At 54.6% G+C, this 14714-nt stretch overlaps 2 protein-coding genes across 3 annotated transcripts in view; both read right to left on the bottom strand.

Annotated features, from left to right (window-relative positions):
* Nucleotides 1–7944, bottom strand: part of PTK7 (protein tyrosine kinase 7 (inactive)) — a 35627-nt gene extending 27683 nt beyond the window's left edge. The window contains exon 1 of the mRNA XM_039569317.1: nucleotides 7868–7944. Within this exon, the coding sequence (XP_039425251.1) occupies nucleotides 7868–7916 (49 nt within the window). The 5' untranslated portion in view covers nucleotides 7917–7944. The remainder of the gene's footprint in view (nucleotides 1–7867) is intronic.
* Nucleotides 7945–10080: 2136 nt separating this feature from the next.
* On the bottom strand, nucleotides 10081–14707 carry LOC104696645 (heme-binding protein 1-like). 2 transcript variants are annotated; one of them, XM_039569737.1, is made up of 5 exons: nucleotides 14492–14707; nucleotides 14309–14394; nucleotides 11552–11693; nucleotides 11233–11416; nucleotides 10081–11084 (listed from the first exon to the last, which is right to left on the bottom strand). In XM_039569737.1, the coding sequence occupies exons 1-5, from the start codon at nucleotides 14649–14651 to the stop codon at nucleotides 10910–10912; spliced, it is 747 nt and encodes a 248-aa protein (XP_039425671.1). In that variant the 5' UTR covers nucleotides 14652–14707; the 3' UTR covers nucleotides 10081–10909. The 2 variants fall into 2 exon arrangements, with proteins under 2 accessions (XP_039425671.1, XP_020440729.2); XM_020585140.2 differs by lacking the exon at nucleotides 14492–14707 and having other exon boundaries at nucleotides 13959–14485.
* Between the last annotated feature and the right edge of the window lie 7 nt (nucleotides 14708–14714).

The following is a 14714-nucleotide window of genomic DNA, read 5'->3' as shown; positions in this document are numbered from 1 at the left end:
ACAAAGGCAAGCTCATGATGGCAGAAGGAAGCCATAGCCACACCTGGGAAAGCAGCAGTGCCCAGAGGCAGGCACTGGAGAGAAACCAAGCAACAGCAAAGTCTGAGAAGGGGGTGTGTGGCATGCTGTGGCAGGTCTAGCTACAGAAGAGGAATCAGGAAGAGGTGGAGATAGGAGGCACAGCTGGAAAAGGAACAGCTGTATTTGAGCCAGAAAAAGGCAGCAAGACACAGGCAGGACTGGAGCAGGAGGGTCAGTGCTGGTGAGGGCCAGCAAGTAGCTCCTCCACTTACACATCTGAAGGCTGCAAGTACACACACAACATGCAGGGAGAGCCATCAAGAGTTAACAGAGGAAAAGAAAAAATCAGATGTGTTGCCTTTGTCGCTCAGCTCTTGCTTGGAATATGGTGGATAAAGAACTGCTCCAACCTAGCTGGAGGAAAGAATGATCACACAACAAGATCTCACTGCTACAGAAGAAGTCTCAGCCCAGGAACTGGCCACTCCCATAGCACCTGCCAGGTGCTCAGATGTGTGCCAGGCTCATGGTGTTTACAGCAAGCAGTATGGATGGATAGGAACAAAGAACATCAGGTAACTCATGAGAAGCTTTGGGTTTTTTTTGGTCCAAGACAATTTGCACAATTCTTTCAACTGCTGAAGGAGACTTTTGGTGTTGGTCCCACTGCAAAGGCAACTGCATGACTTGACCTCAGCAGCATAAGCCCATCTACGTTCCCATGAATGGTTAAGGAAAACCAGATGCACTGCCCTTTGTGGCACCCTACAAGACTGTCTGGCTTTATTCTCTCTGGTCTTGTCCTTGCTGGGAAAGACAAAATTAATGATCTTTTCTCCCATGAAAGCTTCCCAGCGACCCAGGCACTGCCAGTGACTTCAACAGAGCCAGCAGCATGGAGCAGCTCCGTGCCACAGGAGTGATGGGCTGCCCCAGCAGAGCCAGGACACACACCAAAGCACGCTGCAGTGGAGAGCAATAAAGGCACTTGCAAGCCGCAGCTTGTCCTGCCCTTAACCATTTGGACAGCCACTGTATGGTTGGAATCAAAGGAAGCCTTTGTGCTCCCAAAGAAGCCAATGAGCAACTGCAAGGAGGAGAGCATTTATAGCTGGTCTTAAGCAATACCGTGACTATCTTGTGCCAGCATCACTCACAGAAAGCTGCCCAGAGGCACACGAGCCTCCCCTCTGCAGCCAGAATGGGACGTGGCCTCCACATGCCATGGCTCTGGGGACAGCCCTGTCTGGCTTTCTTCTGGGGTGACAGAGGGCAGAGCCAACCTGCCAGTCTGCCCAAATCAACAGCAGCAAGGGTGCAGTCTTGGCTGCTCTTCAGGGTGGCCTGAACTGCATCAAAGTGTAAAATCCTGCTGCTGGGACAAACCTCATTTCACAACAGCATCACAGGAGAGGAAAAGTTATAAAGCCTGTCATCTTAGAGCTGCAAACATCCATCATTAGCACCGAGGTCTGAGTGCACAGCGCTCTCAGATACTGCCGTCTTAGAGGACAAAAGTCACCTAGGAACTGAACACAGGTCAACCAGGGGCTGAAATACAAAGAAACTTGTAATCCTCACTCACTTAAACCCCAGCCCCTTTCTGCACCAGGTCCCAGCACAGACAGCAACCCTACATCATTGCTTTCTCCCAGCATGCAACATCTTGTTTTCCAGAGAGGGAAGGTTCATGCCCTGAAATCAAATGTGTCACACCACCCTCCAGACAGGAATCTGCTTGTATCAGTTTTCCTCATTCATCATCCTGCACAATACGACCATCAATCCAAGACATCCCAGCCTCACAGAGGTGCAGACCACCTGACAGCCGTGGATTCAATTCATGCACACTCAGGGGCCCTGTGCACACTCCAGTTCACAGATGCCAAAATTCCTGCCCGCTCCATTCGAGTCAGAGCCTAATTTGATAGGGAGAAGACAGGCCATTGGTATCCCACTGGCAAGCACCACCTCACAGGAGGAATCATCAGGTAAAACCAGCCATGCCCCCTCTCCTGACACATAACCTATGTGCACCCCCTGTGCAGGGAGACAGGAGTTCACGAGTGTTCCTCACTGTTCCATCCTGAATTCTGCAGTTGGACCTGGAAGGTTTTCATTCTGCTCTCTGGGGCACCTGAACACCTCGGCATTCATTCATTCATTCACTACCAGCAGAAATGTTTTAATTACAGCATGGGCCTTGCCTGGATGGCACTTAAAATTTTTAAGGATTAGAATGCATTTTCAAGAGAAGCCCTTGCAGAACAATTTCAGGAGGTTAAAATCAGAGAATAGAGGATGGATTTTTGAAAGCTGATCAAATAAAAGGAGCAGCCCCAGGCTGTAACAATCTGCAAAGGGTATCAAAATAGCACCCACCCATCAACTTTCCCAAACTGCTAAGACAAGCAAGCTTGGGAAAAGTCAGGGCTGGGCAGGCACACTAAAACTCCTCATCCCAGGCACACAGACCAGGCTTTCAGAAACTTGCAAACCACTCTGAAGTCCCCCACTTGCCTCTCTCTTTGCCGATCAGACAGTGTGTATTAGTTATCTCTCAAAGCAGAGGTAAGCAGTCTATTCTGTGACCAGACAGAGACTACTTCCCCGAAAAAGGTAAGGCTTAAGTTAAGACTAGGAGCACTGTACAGGTCAGCCTTTTAAGCTCAGGAAAAACATTTCTGTATGAAGTTTAAAAAAGAGCTGGCAGGAATGAGAAATGGAGCCGAAGCAGCAGTCAATGAAAAGCACATGCACTGCAGACCTGGCTGCCAACACAAATTGATGCTTTGAAACAAAGACCACTTGTGTTTTGGCTTGAAGATCTTCCACAGCTACTCAGCAAGAGCTGCACAGATTAAAAGGAGACACAGGTAAACACAGAACAGTGCTTACTGTGAAGTATTTCCCTGGAACAAAGGAATGACCAGAAATTGAGTCCTTGCTTTGACTGGGTGGCATGGGCTCATCCTCACTGTGTTGCAACGTGCCAGAGAAGGCAGAGGCAATAGGAAGCGCTGGACAAACCCATTCAACCTCTATTCAAGCAGCACCTGGATCCACAGCCTGGACCTGGAGAGCTGCAGCTGCTTAAAACACTGAATATGCCTCCAACCTCAAGAGCCCACAGGAGTTTCACTCCAACCAGCCTTCGCCCTTCTCCTTCACCTGTTTCCAGAAGAGACCCCAAACAACTGTTCTTCCAGTGCTTCATTCCCCGAGACTACACACACCTGTGTGCCTCCTGCAAAGCAAGACCCTGGTCTAGTTCCCAAACCAACTTACACCCATACAAAGACACGCCTTGCAAGCCTCTTTTCCTTCCTACTGCCTGCACAGTGATATATGCAGAAGGCACAGGAAGAGTAAAACAGGAGATGGTCTTCTCCACAAAGATGATCCTTCCTTCAGTCTGGTCCTTTTTTAGGCACACCAGCTGTCCACTCTAAACCAAATGGCAAAAACAACAGCTCCCACTGCATTGCAAAGGTGGATTTGCTGGTCCTATGTGACTTCAGAGGTGACCTGACACTGCTCCTTCCCATAACACCCAACAACAGCGCAGGAAAGCAGCCACTGTGATAGGCAAGGCAAAGGAGAGAGCTGGTAGCCAACACAACCAGCAGAGAAGATCCTGACAGCGTCTGGTAGGACGAAGGAGGTAGAAGTGCAGGACTCTGAACAGGCCACATCCTCCAGAATCAAAAATCCATTTGCTTGCTTCCATATGCTGTGGTTCAACAGTGTTGGCATCAGGAAGCGAGCAAAAAAGTTCCTGAAAAACCCAAGTGCCCCTCACCTTACTTGCAACTCCCTCTGAACAACCTCCCTAAAAACCACAGCCCAACATTTCTGGGCTGCTGAAAGCTCACAAGGACATCAGGAACAAGACATGAATCATGTGCAGAGCCTCCAAACCATGACAAAGCCCAGGGAATGGCCGCTGCTCTAGCAGCGGCCACATGAAAAGCCTGAAAACCTGCAGCATCCCCCCCACTTCCTCGTCAGGTCTGCGTCAGAGAACAAATCCTTCTGTGTCCAGCAGCACGACTACTTCTTTCAGGCAAGGCAGCACTCAAGGTATGCTACGGGCACAGCACAGCCCTTTAACCCCTCGTGCAATACAACATCTGCTCTTCCAACAGACTAAAAGCATTTACAAGTAGCTCTTGGATGCCACCTCCCAATATCCTCCAGGCAAGGAGCAAGGCATGGAATCAGGCCACCCACCTTGACACCTCTGCCATGCTGAAACACACACTGAGCCCAGGAAACAACAGGTTACCAACTGTCAAATTATCATTTCTCCATCTCTCTTCCCAAAGACGCAGTTGATCTCTTACAAAGGTAAAAGACACCACAGTTGCCCTTCTCACACCTTGGAAATGCTCAGCCTTCTCCAGCAGGTACTGCCATGCCAAAGGTGGGGCTGCCTCTTTCCCTTACACAGCAAAATCCACTGTGCTGGTTCACAGCCTCTGCAAACCCCACCAAACCCAAAGCTAACACCTTGTGCAACTTAAACCTCATCAAGAAGAATGTTCCTGTGCATCTGCCAAGCATCTTGTTCGTCTCGCTGCCCTCCAGGCCTCCAAAGAGCTGCCTGTCCCAGCCCATGAGACCAATGCTCATGTTAGGAGAATGAGAACTCTTCCTTGGGGTCTGGACAAACAATTACATGTCCTCCAATCTCAAGGGAATTTCCCTCCAAACACCACAGCAGCAACTGCCTTCACAAAGAGCATGTTTGTACCCGAGTCTGTCCACTTCTAAATAAGCATTTGTTCCAAGTTCCCAAATATCGAAAGCAGTGGAAACACCCACTGCTAATGTGAAATATTTTGCATTCCAGGCCTGAGAGGTATGCTTGAAAATGTTCAGAGAGGAAAGAGTGTTTATTCACTGGGAAGAGGTGTACTAAGTCCTGCTATTTACTTTAGTCCACGTGTGCTTGCTGGAATACAGCTTTGATCTTTGCAACTTAAATAGCAGATGAATTGAAATGAAGGCAAGAAAAACATTAGTGTAAAAATCCTCCAGTAAATACCTGTAACCAGGCCTCACAGCCTTCAGATCTTTTTGAAGTGCCTTATCACTTACAGCCAAACTGGCCCCTGTGTTCTTGTCCATTGCCCCAAGGCCAGGCTCTTCTCTTCCTCCCCCTTTCTTACCTTCTCCCCTCCATTCCCCTTGGGCTCCATGGCCTTTAGAGAAAGTGCATCCTGCCTTCCCACGACACACATGCCAGTCTGCTTGGATGCAGCACGGACCAGCTTTTGGCCAAACAAGGCGAGACCAACCCATCTGAGCAATTAGGAGATGTGAGCCGCCATCCACTCAGAGATTCAGCAGACTGGGAGGAAGTGCTCCTATCAGCAAGAACATTCATCACCCAGCATGCAACTAAATGCAGGTGCTTGTTGCAGTTTAAACATCTGCCCATCTGCCTTTAGAAGATGGCCTCACTCCAGGTCAATTAAGAGCTCAGAGCACATCTTTAAGGGATCTTTAAACGCGACAACGCCCTGATCAGTGCCAGTTCCCAGCGGTTCAGGACCCCACTGTGCAGACAAAGAAGCGCCCATGGCCACAACTATGGAGTTGCCATGCCTTTGAAGCTCCTGCCACATCGAGGTTCCAGCCTGCCCAGAGCACTGTCTGAACACAGCCAAGTCCCAAGGGGGATCAGATCATTCCTGTTTTCAGAAATTTTCTTCTTTAAGACCAGGCTTGCTAGCAAGTACAAGAAAAGCACTGCCATACAGAAACACACAGCTCAACACAGGACATGGAGGCATTTCCAGAATAAAATAGACCTTTTGGGTTTTTGGGGTTTTTTTTTTTTTGCTTTAAAGGAAAGTTGACTCAGCAAATATTTCCTCTGCTAGCATTTCAACCACATGTTCCAGCAGAAGTCAGCGCACATCTGGCATGCTGCAGTGCCACTTCCAGAAAGATCACAGCTTCGCTGAACAATGGAAGTGGAGGAAGAGGGACCAGGCACCGAGCACTTCTGGAACACATACATGGCAAAGGACCTGTGAGCCATGGATACTCCACACCTCCCAGGTCTTTCTCCAGTGCTCTTTCCAAACAGCATCCACAGGCAAAGAGAAACAATGCCCTGCAGCCCACAAAACTTACCACTAGCCCATAAAACCTAGACATCAAACTGCACATTTTGGCTACATTGATGGCACCCGAAATTTTTTACAGTGTCTGTGAGCAGGACAGCTGCATGTTCCCCCCAATGCTGTACGATGTGGTCCTGCTCAGCAGGAGAAATAAGGAGGAATATATGTGATTGGAGCAGCACAGAAACTCCAGCAACTATAGAGTGGCAGAAAAGGCGACAGACAGCCCTCACAGGCAGGTCTGCACATCCCAGGTGCCAGTGGTGGCCTGCTGGCACGTTAGTGAATGCTGTGGCAAGTCCAAAGGGCCCTATGCCTTCAAACCAGAGTCCAAGCTAAGCATGCACTCCCCCTCCAGAAACGGCCTTCCCAGAAGGCTGCCAAGGCGAGCGGCAATCACGGCGCTAATCAGCTAAGTAAGTGCTGCTTTTCGTGCTTATCAGCTGTAAATTGGACAATACTTGCCGCCTGGCAGCAGGGCTCAGCCACGGCTCCAGATATGGACGGGCAGCAGCGCTATAGATATCTTTCCCTCAGAGGCAGTATTCTACCCAGGTGCTAAACTAAGATTGCTCTTGATTTTACAGCAGAAACTGCAAAGCAAACTTGGCAACTGTGCACGGTGAGACACAAGGGACTGCAAACAGCTACTGGCAAAATATAGGACCCTCCCTCTCTGCAAGGTTCCTAAGTGAAGAAACGAGGTGATGTGGCATAGGGCAGCCGTGGGACCCTTCAAAGCCAGGCTGGAAGACAGCTCACAGCTCCTGCGGCTCTCATGCACAGCCAAGACCTTGGGCTCCTCAGACAAGGAAAATGGTGCTAGGTCGGTAGGGAGAAACACCACGGAGCAGAGCGAGGGAAGGACACTGCAGCTGGACACTAAAAAGCAGCAGCCAGGAAAATCAAGGGGCCGCAGAGCTCGGAGCGGGCAGGGAGGGTGGCACGGGGGGCGGGGCACAGGGCTCGTCCAGATGCGCTCAGCAAGGGACAAAAAAAAACCCCCTCAGCGGCCGGTGGTCAATATCCACGAGTGCGAACGCGTGCCCACTGTTTTTTCTCCGGGTTCTGATCTGACCAGAATTCATAGGAAAACCACCCGCTGCTCCGCGCAGCCTTCCCGGTGTCAACCCTGCCCACGGAACCGGAGGGGCGCGGGTCGGAGCCAAGCCCCGTTCAAGGGATGTCCGGGAGCCCTCCCCGGAGCGCGCTGCTCCGGGGGCGCCTGTTCGCCGTCTCTCAGACAGCCAATGTCTGGCGTATTTGCATCCCTGTGGATTTCGGCACGACGCTCCCCCTTCGGAGCGGGCGGGCGGGCAGGGCGAGCCGGCGCACGCCGAGGAAGGAGAGCCGGGCGAGGCGCCCCGGCGGCTCCCGCAGCACAGCGGGGCTGCGCGGGGCGGGGGCGCGGCCGCCCCCGGGGGCACCAGATGGGGCCTCACACAGCCCCCGCTCCGCGCCCGAGTCCGGCGGCACGAGCGGGCCCCATCGCCGCCGGGCTCACGGGAACCCAGGGGGGCGCGGACCACCGGAGGCTCGGCCCCGGACACGGCCGCACCACCTTCACCCCCGGGGCCGGCCGTGGACCCCCACCCGCCGGCCCCAGTGCGGCCCAGCCACGGACGGGAGGGGAGGCGCGAAGCTCCGCCGGCAGGACCCACATGCCCGGGGCGGGGGAGGCTGGGGTGGCTGTCCCGGCCCGCACTCACCCAGCACCAGCAGTGCCCGCACCGCCGCCATCCTCCGCACCGCCGCCATCCTCCGCGCCGGTCAGCGCGCCCGCCGGACCCCAGCCATGCCGCCGCCGCCGCCCCGCCCGCCGCCGCCGGGAGGGGTTCCGGAGGAGGGGCGGCCACCGGAAACCGGGCGGGGTCGGGAGGAGTGGGGTCCCCCGGGCAGCGCCCGGCTCGGCCCCCCGTGCCTCCGCCGCCGCGCTCGATGCTCACGGCTCGCTGGCGCCATCCCCCGCAGAGCCCCGCCGGCACGGGGGGCGGGGAGGGTCGCGCCGGGAGCCCCTGCGTACCCCTTCTGCTCCCGCCAGCGCCTCCGGGGTGCCCCGAGCAGCGAGGAGGCGACGGAGCTCCCCTCCCGCCCAGGAGCTCCTTGTAGCCGGGCTGTTTGTTAAACTGATGGCAGAAGCTCCCGCTCTGTACCGCTGTGAGAATCCCTGTGAAGGCACCGGGGCAGCGAGGAGCCAGGAGCTTCGCACCCTGCTACGGGCAGAGGGCTGGACACAACAGTCCCAATGCACAGCACGCTGTCTGCTCCTTTGCTGCTCCTCTGCAGGACACAAGACACAGCAGTAAGAGCTGGTCTGGCCATCTGCATGGCCCAGACTGGAGCCTCTCTGCCCGACCCAATGCCTCTGGTGGAACCTGCTGCAGCCCTGCACCACCGGCTCTGGCAGTTGTCACTCTGAACACCAGCTTTCCAGCCGGTTTGTTGAGCCTCCAAAATACTGGTTTTGGTACTGTGTGAAAGACTCGCCATCAGACATGGCCCTGAGCATGGCATACAGCATGAGGAAACCACAGAGGATGCTGGAGCCTTTACTCAGCAAAACCTGTGGCACAGGATTGGAGTGTGCTTGCTGCCCTGCGTGGCGGTGCCAGCCTGGTGCTGCACCAGAAGCCCCCACCATTGCCACCTCCTGGGAGACCACAGAGCTGTTTCCCCAGGGCACGTGGCTGTGGAACTTTGCCAGTAACCACAGACCAGTCCCCTCTCATAGGAAAGCCACCACCTCCTGCCACCAAAAGCTGTTCTGGTTTTGGTTGGGGACCAAGCAGCCTCAGAGGAAGTGGTAGCCTATTCAACACCCTCTAGACAGGAAGTTTTATTTCCACCTGCAAGCTTAGGGTAAGCAAAACAGCTGATGTATAGCAAGAGAAAGGATCTCTGTCCCCCACACACTAGCAGACTATGCTATCCTACCGATTCTGAGCCACCTGATCCCAGCTTCAGGGAATTGCTTCTTTCCTGAGGAGAGAAAGTGAGCTAAGCACTGCTGATCCAGGTATAATGACTTCTCTGAGGAGCACTTGCCACATCAGCCCTCAGTGCTGCAGGCTGCCTCTCCTAGGTCCATATTGCCTTTAGTGCCCCACGAACAAGAACTGTATCACAAGATAGCCAGGAAACTTCTGTCAGCCCTTGCTGTGCTTACCCAGACTCTGCCTCAAGTTCCCTTGCAGAGAAGGGTGTATCGTGCTCAGCCCCACTCTCCCCACAGCCACAGGCTGGGCATCCAGGCTCCCCACAGCCAGAGGGCAAGCCAGCCTGGAGAGGACAGTGAGCAGCATCTGACTGGAGAAAGGAGTGGCAAGCAGCCACCTGTGCTGCTGGGCAGTGAGACCAGAGAGCTGGCCAGGCCTTCCTGCCATTCCTACCCCCCAGCTGCAGTGTAGGGCCAAAGGGCCTGAGCTGGAGTTTTGAGCAACAGCAGCAGGTGGCAAGGCATACAGCACGAGGAAACTCAGTGGGAACTGGGTCAGAAGCAGTCAAGTCTCTCCACATGTTAAGCATGTCCCTGCAGGAGGGCACGAGTTCCTGCAGCCAACCAGCATGACATGCAGTTGCATTTGAATTCTCACCCCCAAAGATCAGGTGTCCACGTGGAGTACAGCCACAGTATCCACCTTCTGCACCAGGGAAAAATTAGGCAGATCCCATCCAACAGAAAACCACCTTACCTGCAGGGGAGTGTGCCCACAGTTCTTGGAGCAGAAATGGAAGCAGCCTATGCAGTAACGCAGAGGCTGTGCTTAGCTGAACAGGAAGCTGTAACCTGGGCTGATTAGAGCCCTTCTAATTAGCCACAGCTTTGCAGCCTGGAGCATCTCCAGGAAGGAGACAGCAAGGCTCTTCCCAAGCCAACCCGGGCCCCCCGCCCCACCCCCACCATCAGTGTTCTGTAGCTGCAGTGGTTTGAGCTGGGTTTATTTACTGCTGGCACTGCCAGCTTCCCCCAGGAAAGCATGACAGTATTCATGGATGTGAAACTCACTGATCAATGCACAACACAACATGCAGTGGTGTCGCCGCTGCTGCTCTCTGGACCTGCCCCTCTCAGCTCCAGCATCTCTGCAAAAGAGCACCCAGAACGGATGGACAAAGGCTGCCAGCGCCCCAGTCCTGGCTGAGCAATGGTGAGTGACAGACAGGGAGGCACCCAACAGTCCAAAGAGAACCACCCTAGCAGGAAACATTCAGGATTCAAGCCCTTTTCCCCTTTGAACCCAACTGTCTCTGTAGCAGCATTTCAGTGGCTCTGTTCAGGACAGGCAGCCATTCTCACAGGAAGCAGGCCAGAGGCCACACAGAGCCCCACATCTTGTACACAGTCATTTGCCTTCTAGACACCATCACCTTGTGATGCTGTCCACCACCAGCCCACCAGCCTCCCTGGCACAGCTCTGCAAGCCCAGTGCAGGTCAGGCCAGCACACTGCACAAGCCCACACGGTTACTGCCTTAATGAGCCCCCACCACGTGCTTCCCATCAAGAGCTTGCTCTAGAGATTGTCCGTGGTACCAGCTCCAGCCTCAGCTGTGGGGGCAGGTGAAGTGCAGACTAGGCAGGATTTCCCCTGGCAGGACCCTTGCAGGGCAGGCTGGAAACCCACCCTGCAGTCTCTTGGTCTCTCATTGTGTGGGTGAGCAGCGGGTTGGGAAGTGCTCCGTCTCCTTTGGGTCAGAACTGCCATCTACACCGGGTCCAGTCGCGCGCTGGCTTGCGGTGACAGAGGGGACTCACTCTGCCCGGCAGATGAACCAGATCTCATTGCGGCGCTGAGGGATGCTGGGGTTTTCGTAAGAAGCCACGATGTACGTTTCCTGCAGCACCGAGTCTGTGGAGCCCAAGAGCTCCCAGAAGTGACTGATCTCCCGCAGAATTGTCTCCTCAGTGGTCATCCCATAGAAAACCCTGCAGCAAAGGGAGCAGCATAACCAACAGAGCCAGCACATTCCGACAGCCAGAGCTCCCATCCCTCTGCCCAAGGAACCACAGCAGCCATGCAGGGAGTTTATACATCTCTGCTGAGCTGAGAAAACATCTCTGGTGCTGGGGTCACCTGGTTATAACCCGGAGCGGTGCCCTCTCAGTGATGTGGATTTCGGGGTCCATGGGAACAGGGGGGTTTTGCTGGAACTCTCCTGGGAGATAATAGGCAGTTAGGACCTCACGTTCCAGCTTGGTCCCCTCCTTGGTCAGATGGATTTCGTTGAGCACTGGGATTGTCATGCCCAGATGGCAACCTGGAAAGAGGTAGGCAGGCAGTGAGACAGGTGTGTTAGCAGCAGCAGCAGCCCTCCTCCCCACTCCAGATGGACAGTGGCAAAGCCCTCCCTCTGTGCAGCCTGCCAGCCCCTCCAGCCCCTGCCTGCACACACCTACAGAGTTCTCCTTGCAGATGTAGCGCATGAGCTTCATGAAGCTCATGGAGATGCTCTGCTCATACAGGGGCTCCCCCATGGTGACACAGGCCCACTTCCCAGCTGGGTACCGCCGCTCCTCGTAGGCCACTTCGTCGCACTGAAACAGGCCACAGACAAGCCAAGTCAGAGTCAAGCACACTGACAACCCTGCAGCAGCTGGGTGGGAAACCAACACTGACAGGCAAGAAGCAGGGAGACACGAGCCTGCCAAAAGGAGAGCCCCTGCTAGGCAGTGGTTGGCAGAGCAGGACAAGGAAGGTGAGGGGAGCTGGCATCACACACACCTCACACAAGGATACTTATGAGCACTGGGCAAAAGTCAGCAGAAGTCAGCAAAAAGAGAGGCACAGACAAGGGACAAGGTGCAAGGGGGTCTGGAGGCTCCTGGCATGCCCGAGGAATGCAGCACATCCTCAGCAAGGGGCAGAGGACTTTCAGTTCCTCTTAGGTCTCTGTCCAGCCTACTCACAAGGATGTTCCTGATTCCAGGCACCCAAAGGCCTCCAGTAAGGTTGATGTTGTTCTCAGGTGCAGTGCCTTTTCCCTGGAACACTGCGTGCACAGAGGATAACAGAAACATTCCTGCCCAGTAGAAGGGAAAATGTGGGAGAAGAGCTCTAGCACCCAGAAGAGTTGTGAAGACTGGATTAAAACTCCTTAGATCCTTCTCCCAAACCAAGTAGTGACAGGAGGAAGAAGAGACATGAACCCAGCTGTGGAATTTTGTGGGATGGGTCAAAATCTCTACTTCCAACACAGAATGTCCAGTATTTTGGACAAACCTGACACAGAACGGGGGCAAGGGAAGTGGGGAAATTGCATCTGGGTATGTTCATAGCTCAGCTCATGGCACGTTTGTGACCACAGGTAACATATAAACACAGGCTGGGAAGTTTTAACCAGCACCTATCTTGCCGCTCTCAGCTCGTTCTTCACTCAGATCAAATTGCTCATGAGACAACCTTGTTCCAAAGAGCTCAGGGCATCTTCCCAAACTTCTCTCTTCCACAGCTGTGCTGGCAGTGATGGAGACAGGAAGCTGTGACAAGACTCAACGCTGGGTGCAGCCTCGTTGTGTCTCCACCCAAATCAGGTGTCTACCTTGAAAGCCAAACCAAAGGCAGAAGGAAGGCACCAGGCCCACTTGTGTGCATCAGTGGGATGCCAGTAAGAAGAGTGCCCCAAAACACTAGGCATTCACACTCTAGCTGGGGCCATGTCTGTCATTGTCCCACCAAGCAAAGCAGAGCAGAGCAAGAGCATTTTCCAAGCAAGGAAACCACCAGCCCCTCTACTCTGTTTGCAACTCTCATCTGCCATACCACCTGCAATAAACCAGTCAGCCCAGGAAGTCTGGTTGTGCCAGCCTGATCCTCATACTAAGCACCACCACTCTGGGTGACACTTGGCCAAGAGAAATATGGAAGGTGCTTCACAGAGACGCAGTGGCAACAGATCCCTGCAATGTGAGCTGGGGAACTGAACCCTGACTGAGCTGGGGGCTGAGTGCTGACAGTGCTGTAGGTGGCATAATAATTCACTTGTCTCCAAGAGGATGAGGGCTTATAGCCTCAGGAGAAGCAACCAAATACTAGTGATCTGCCTGAACCTGGCAACGTGTCCCTAAGAGCCCCAGCTCCAAAGTTCCCTCAGCACTGATGTCAGGCAGCGGCTCTTCTCACTCGCACTCCAAGAATCCTCCTCAGGCACAGACAGGATGCCAACGAAAACAAAAGATTGTCAGTTTCCACAAAGTCTTGGGGCTCCATTCCTGCCTGGGACTGACACAGGTGGAGAAAAGGCCAGATTAAGTCCCTGGGACCCAGAACAAGGAAAGAGGGAGTGTGGTGAAGCCCCAGTTCAGAGCTGCGCAACCCACATGCTCAGACATGTTTTACAGGGAGTGTTGGACCTCAGCCGAGAAGAAATTGGCTAACCACTTCTCATATAGAGGACAATTGACAGATGTCTTCTTGGTAGAAAGCCCAACTAGGCCTGCAGAGACATAAGAACCAGTCTGGCAAGCAGTTATTTCTCAAAGCACAGAAGCACCCTTACGTGCAAGAGATGAGAGTAAGTGTGCAACGTAGCCAGCACGAAGGGAATATATTCAGGCAGAAGACACCATGTTTGGGTTGGAGGTTGTGGCAAATAACAACACATCTGACAGCCAGGGTCACAGGCCCTGTGTTCCCCACAGACACATCTTTATCTTGCGCCAGCTGAAATCTCCTGCTCAACCAGCCAACATAACCAGCACAAACGCAAAGCCAGCAGGACTTCGAGCTATGCAACAAGGTGTTTGGAGAACGGCAGCGAGCAGGCTCTGAACTGAAAGTTCACTTTCTTAAGATGTGCCCACCCCAGCAAGAGAATAGGCCGGTAAAGGAGGCAGCTGGAAGTCAGAAGACCAGAGTAAGCAGCACGACTTGTCCACTTTTAAAATAAAGCCCGGGAAGCTGAGCACTGCCACTAGTCTACACAGGAGGAGGTGCAGGAGCGGCAGAATACTGCACCGATCCAGAGGTGCCATGCCGGCTGCGGCGCTGCAGGAACCCCGGCGAGACTGGTGTGCGCACGCCGACACGAGGCACCTTCCCTGCCGGGGAGAGGCTCTTCCTACTCGCCGGGCTGGCGGCAGCACCCGAGGCAGCCTCACCACGGGCGGGCAGCAGGCGAGAAGCCGGGAGTGCGGAGAGGGTCAGGCCTCACCTTCCCGTGCTGCGAGAGGGAGACGTACGGCACGGGCTCGCGAGCCTGGCTGTGCCGGGCCATCTGGGCGATCGGGCCTGCCATGTCTGCAAGGCAAAGCACACGAGAGACGAGGCTCGCCCCGGCCGCAGCGCAGAAGGAGTCCGGGTCCGTGCCGTCAGCCCCGGCAGGCCCGGCGCTCACCTCGGGGCAGGCTCACTCGGTGCGTGCTGGCCACGGCCTCCCAGTGGGCGAACAGCCGTCCCTGCTCCTCCTGGTCGTCCTCGCTGTCGCTGCCGTCCCCGGCGGCGGCCGCGGACTCGTCGCCCAGCCGCTCCAGGTCCTCCAGCGTGATCCGCGCCATCGCGTCCGCCGGGAACGGGACGGGGACCGCCCCGGGGCGGCCCAGCGCGGCGGAGAGCGCCCC

Source organism: Corvus cornix, chromosome 3 (genome assembly GCF_000738735.6).
Source record: "Corvus cornix cornix isolate S_Up_H32 chromosome 3, ASM73873v5, whole genome shotgun sequence".
NCBI lineage: Eukaryota > Metazoa > Chordata > Aves > Passeriformes > Corvidae > Corvus > Corvus cornix.
The sequence above is the reverse complement of the archived record's forward strand: the minus strand, read 5'-3'. Positions and strand labels throughout refer to the sequence as shown.

Bases quoted from the DNA above. Each gene is read 5' to 3' on its own strand.
- LOC104696645 (XM_039569737.1), bottom strand. From the start codon at position 14,651: ATGGCGCGGATCACGCTGGAGGACCTGGAGCGGCTGGGCGACGAGTCC. The intron at 14,395-14,491 runs GTGAGCGCCGGG...TTTGCCTTGCAG, and splicing joins CCGAGTGAGCCTGCCCCGAG to ACATGGCAGGCCCGATCGCC. The intron at 11,417-11,551 runs GTGTGTGCAGGC...ACCTCTTTCCAG, and splicing joins CTGCAAGGAGAACTCTGTAG to GTTGCCATCTGGGCATGACA.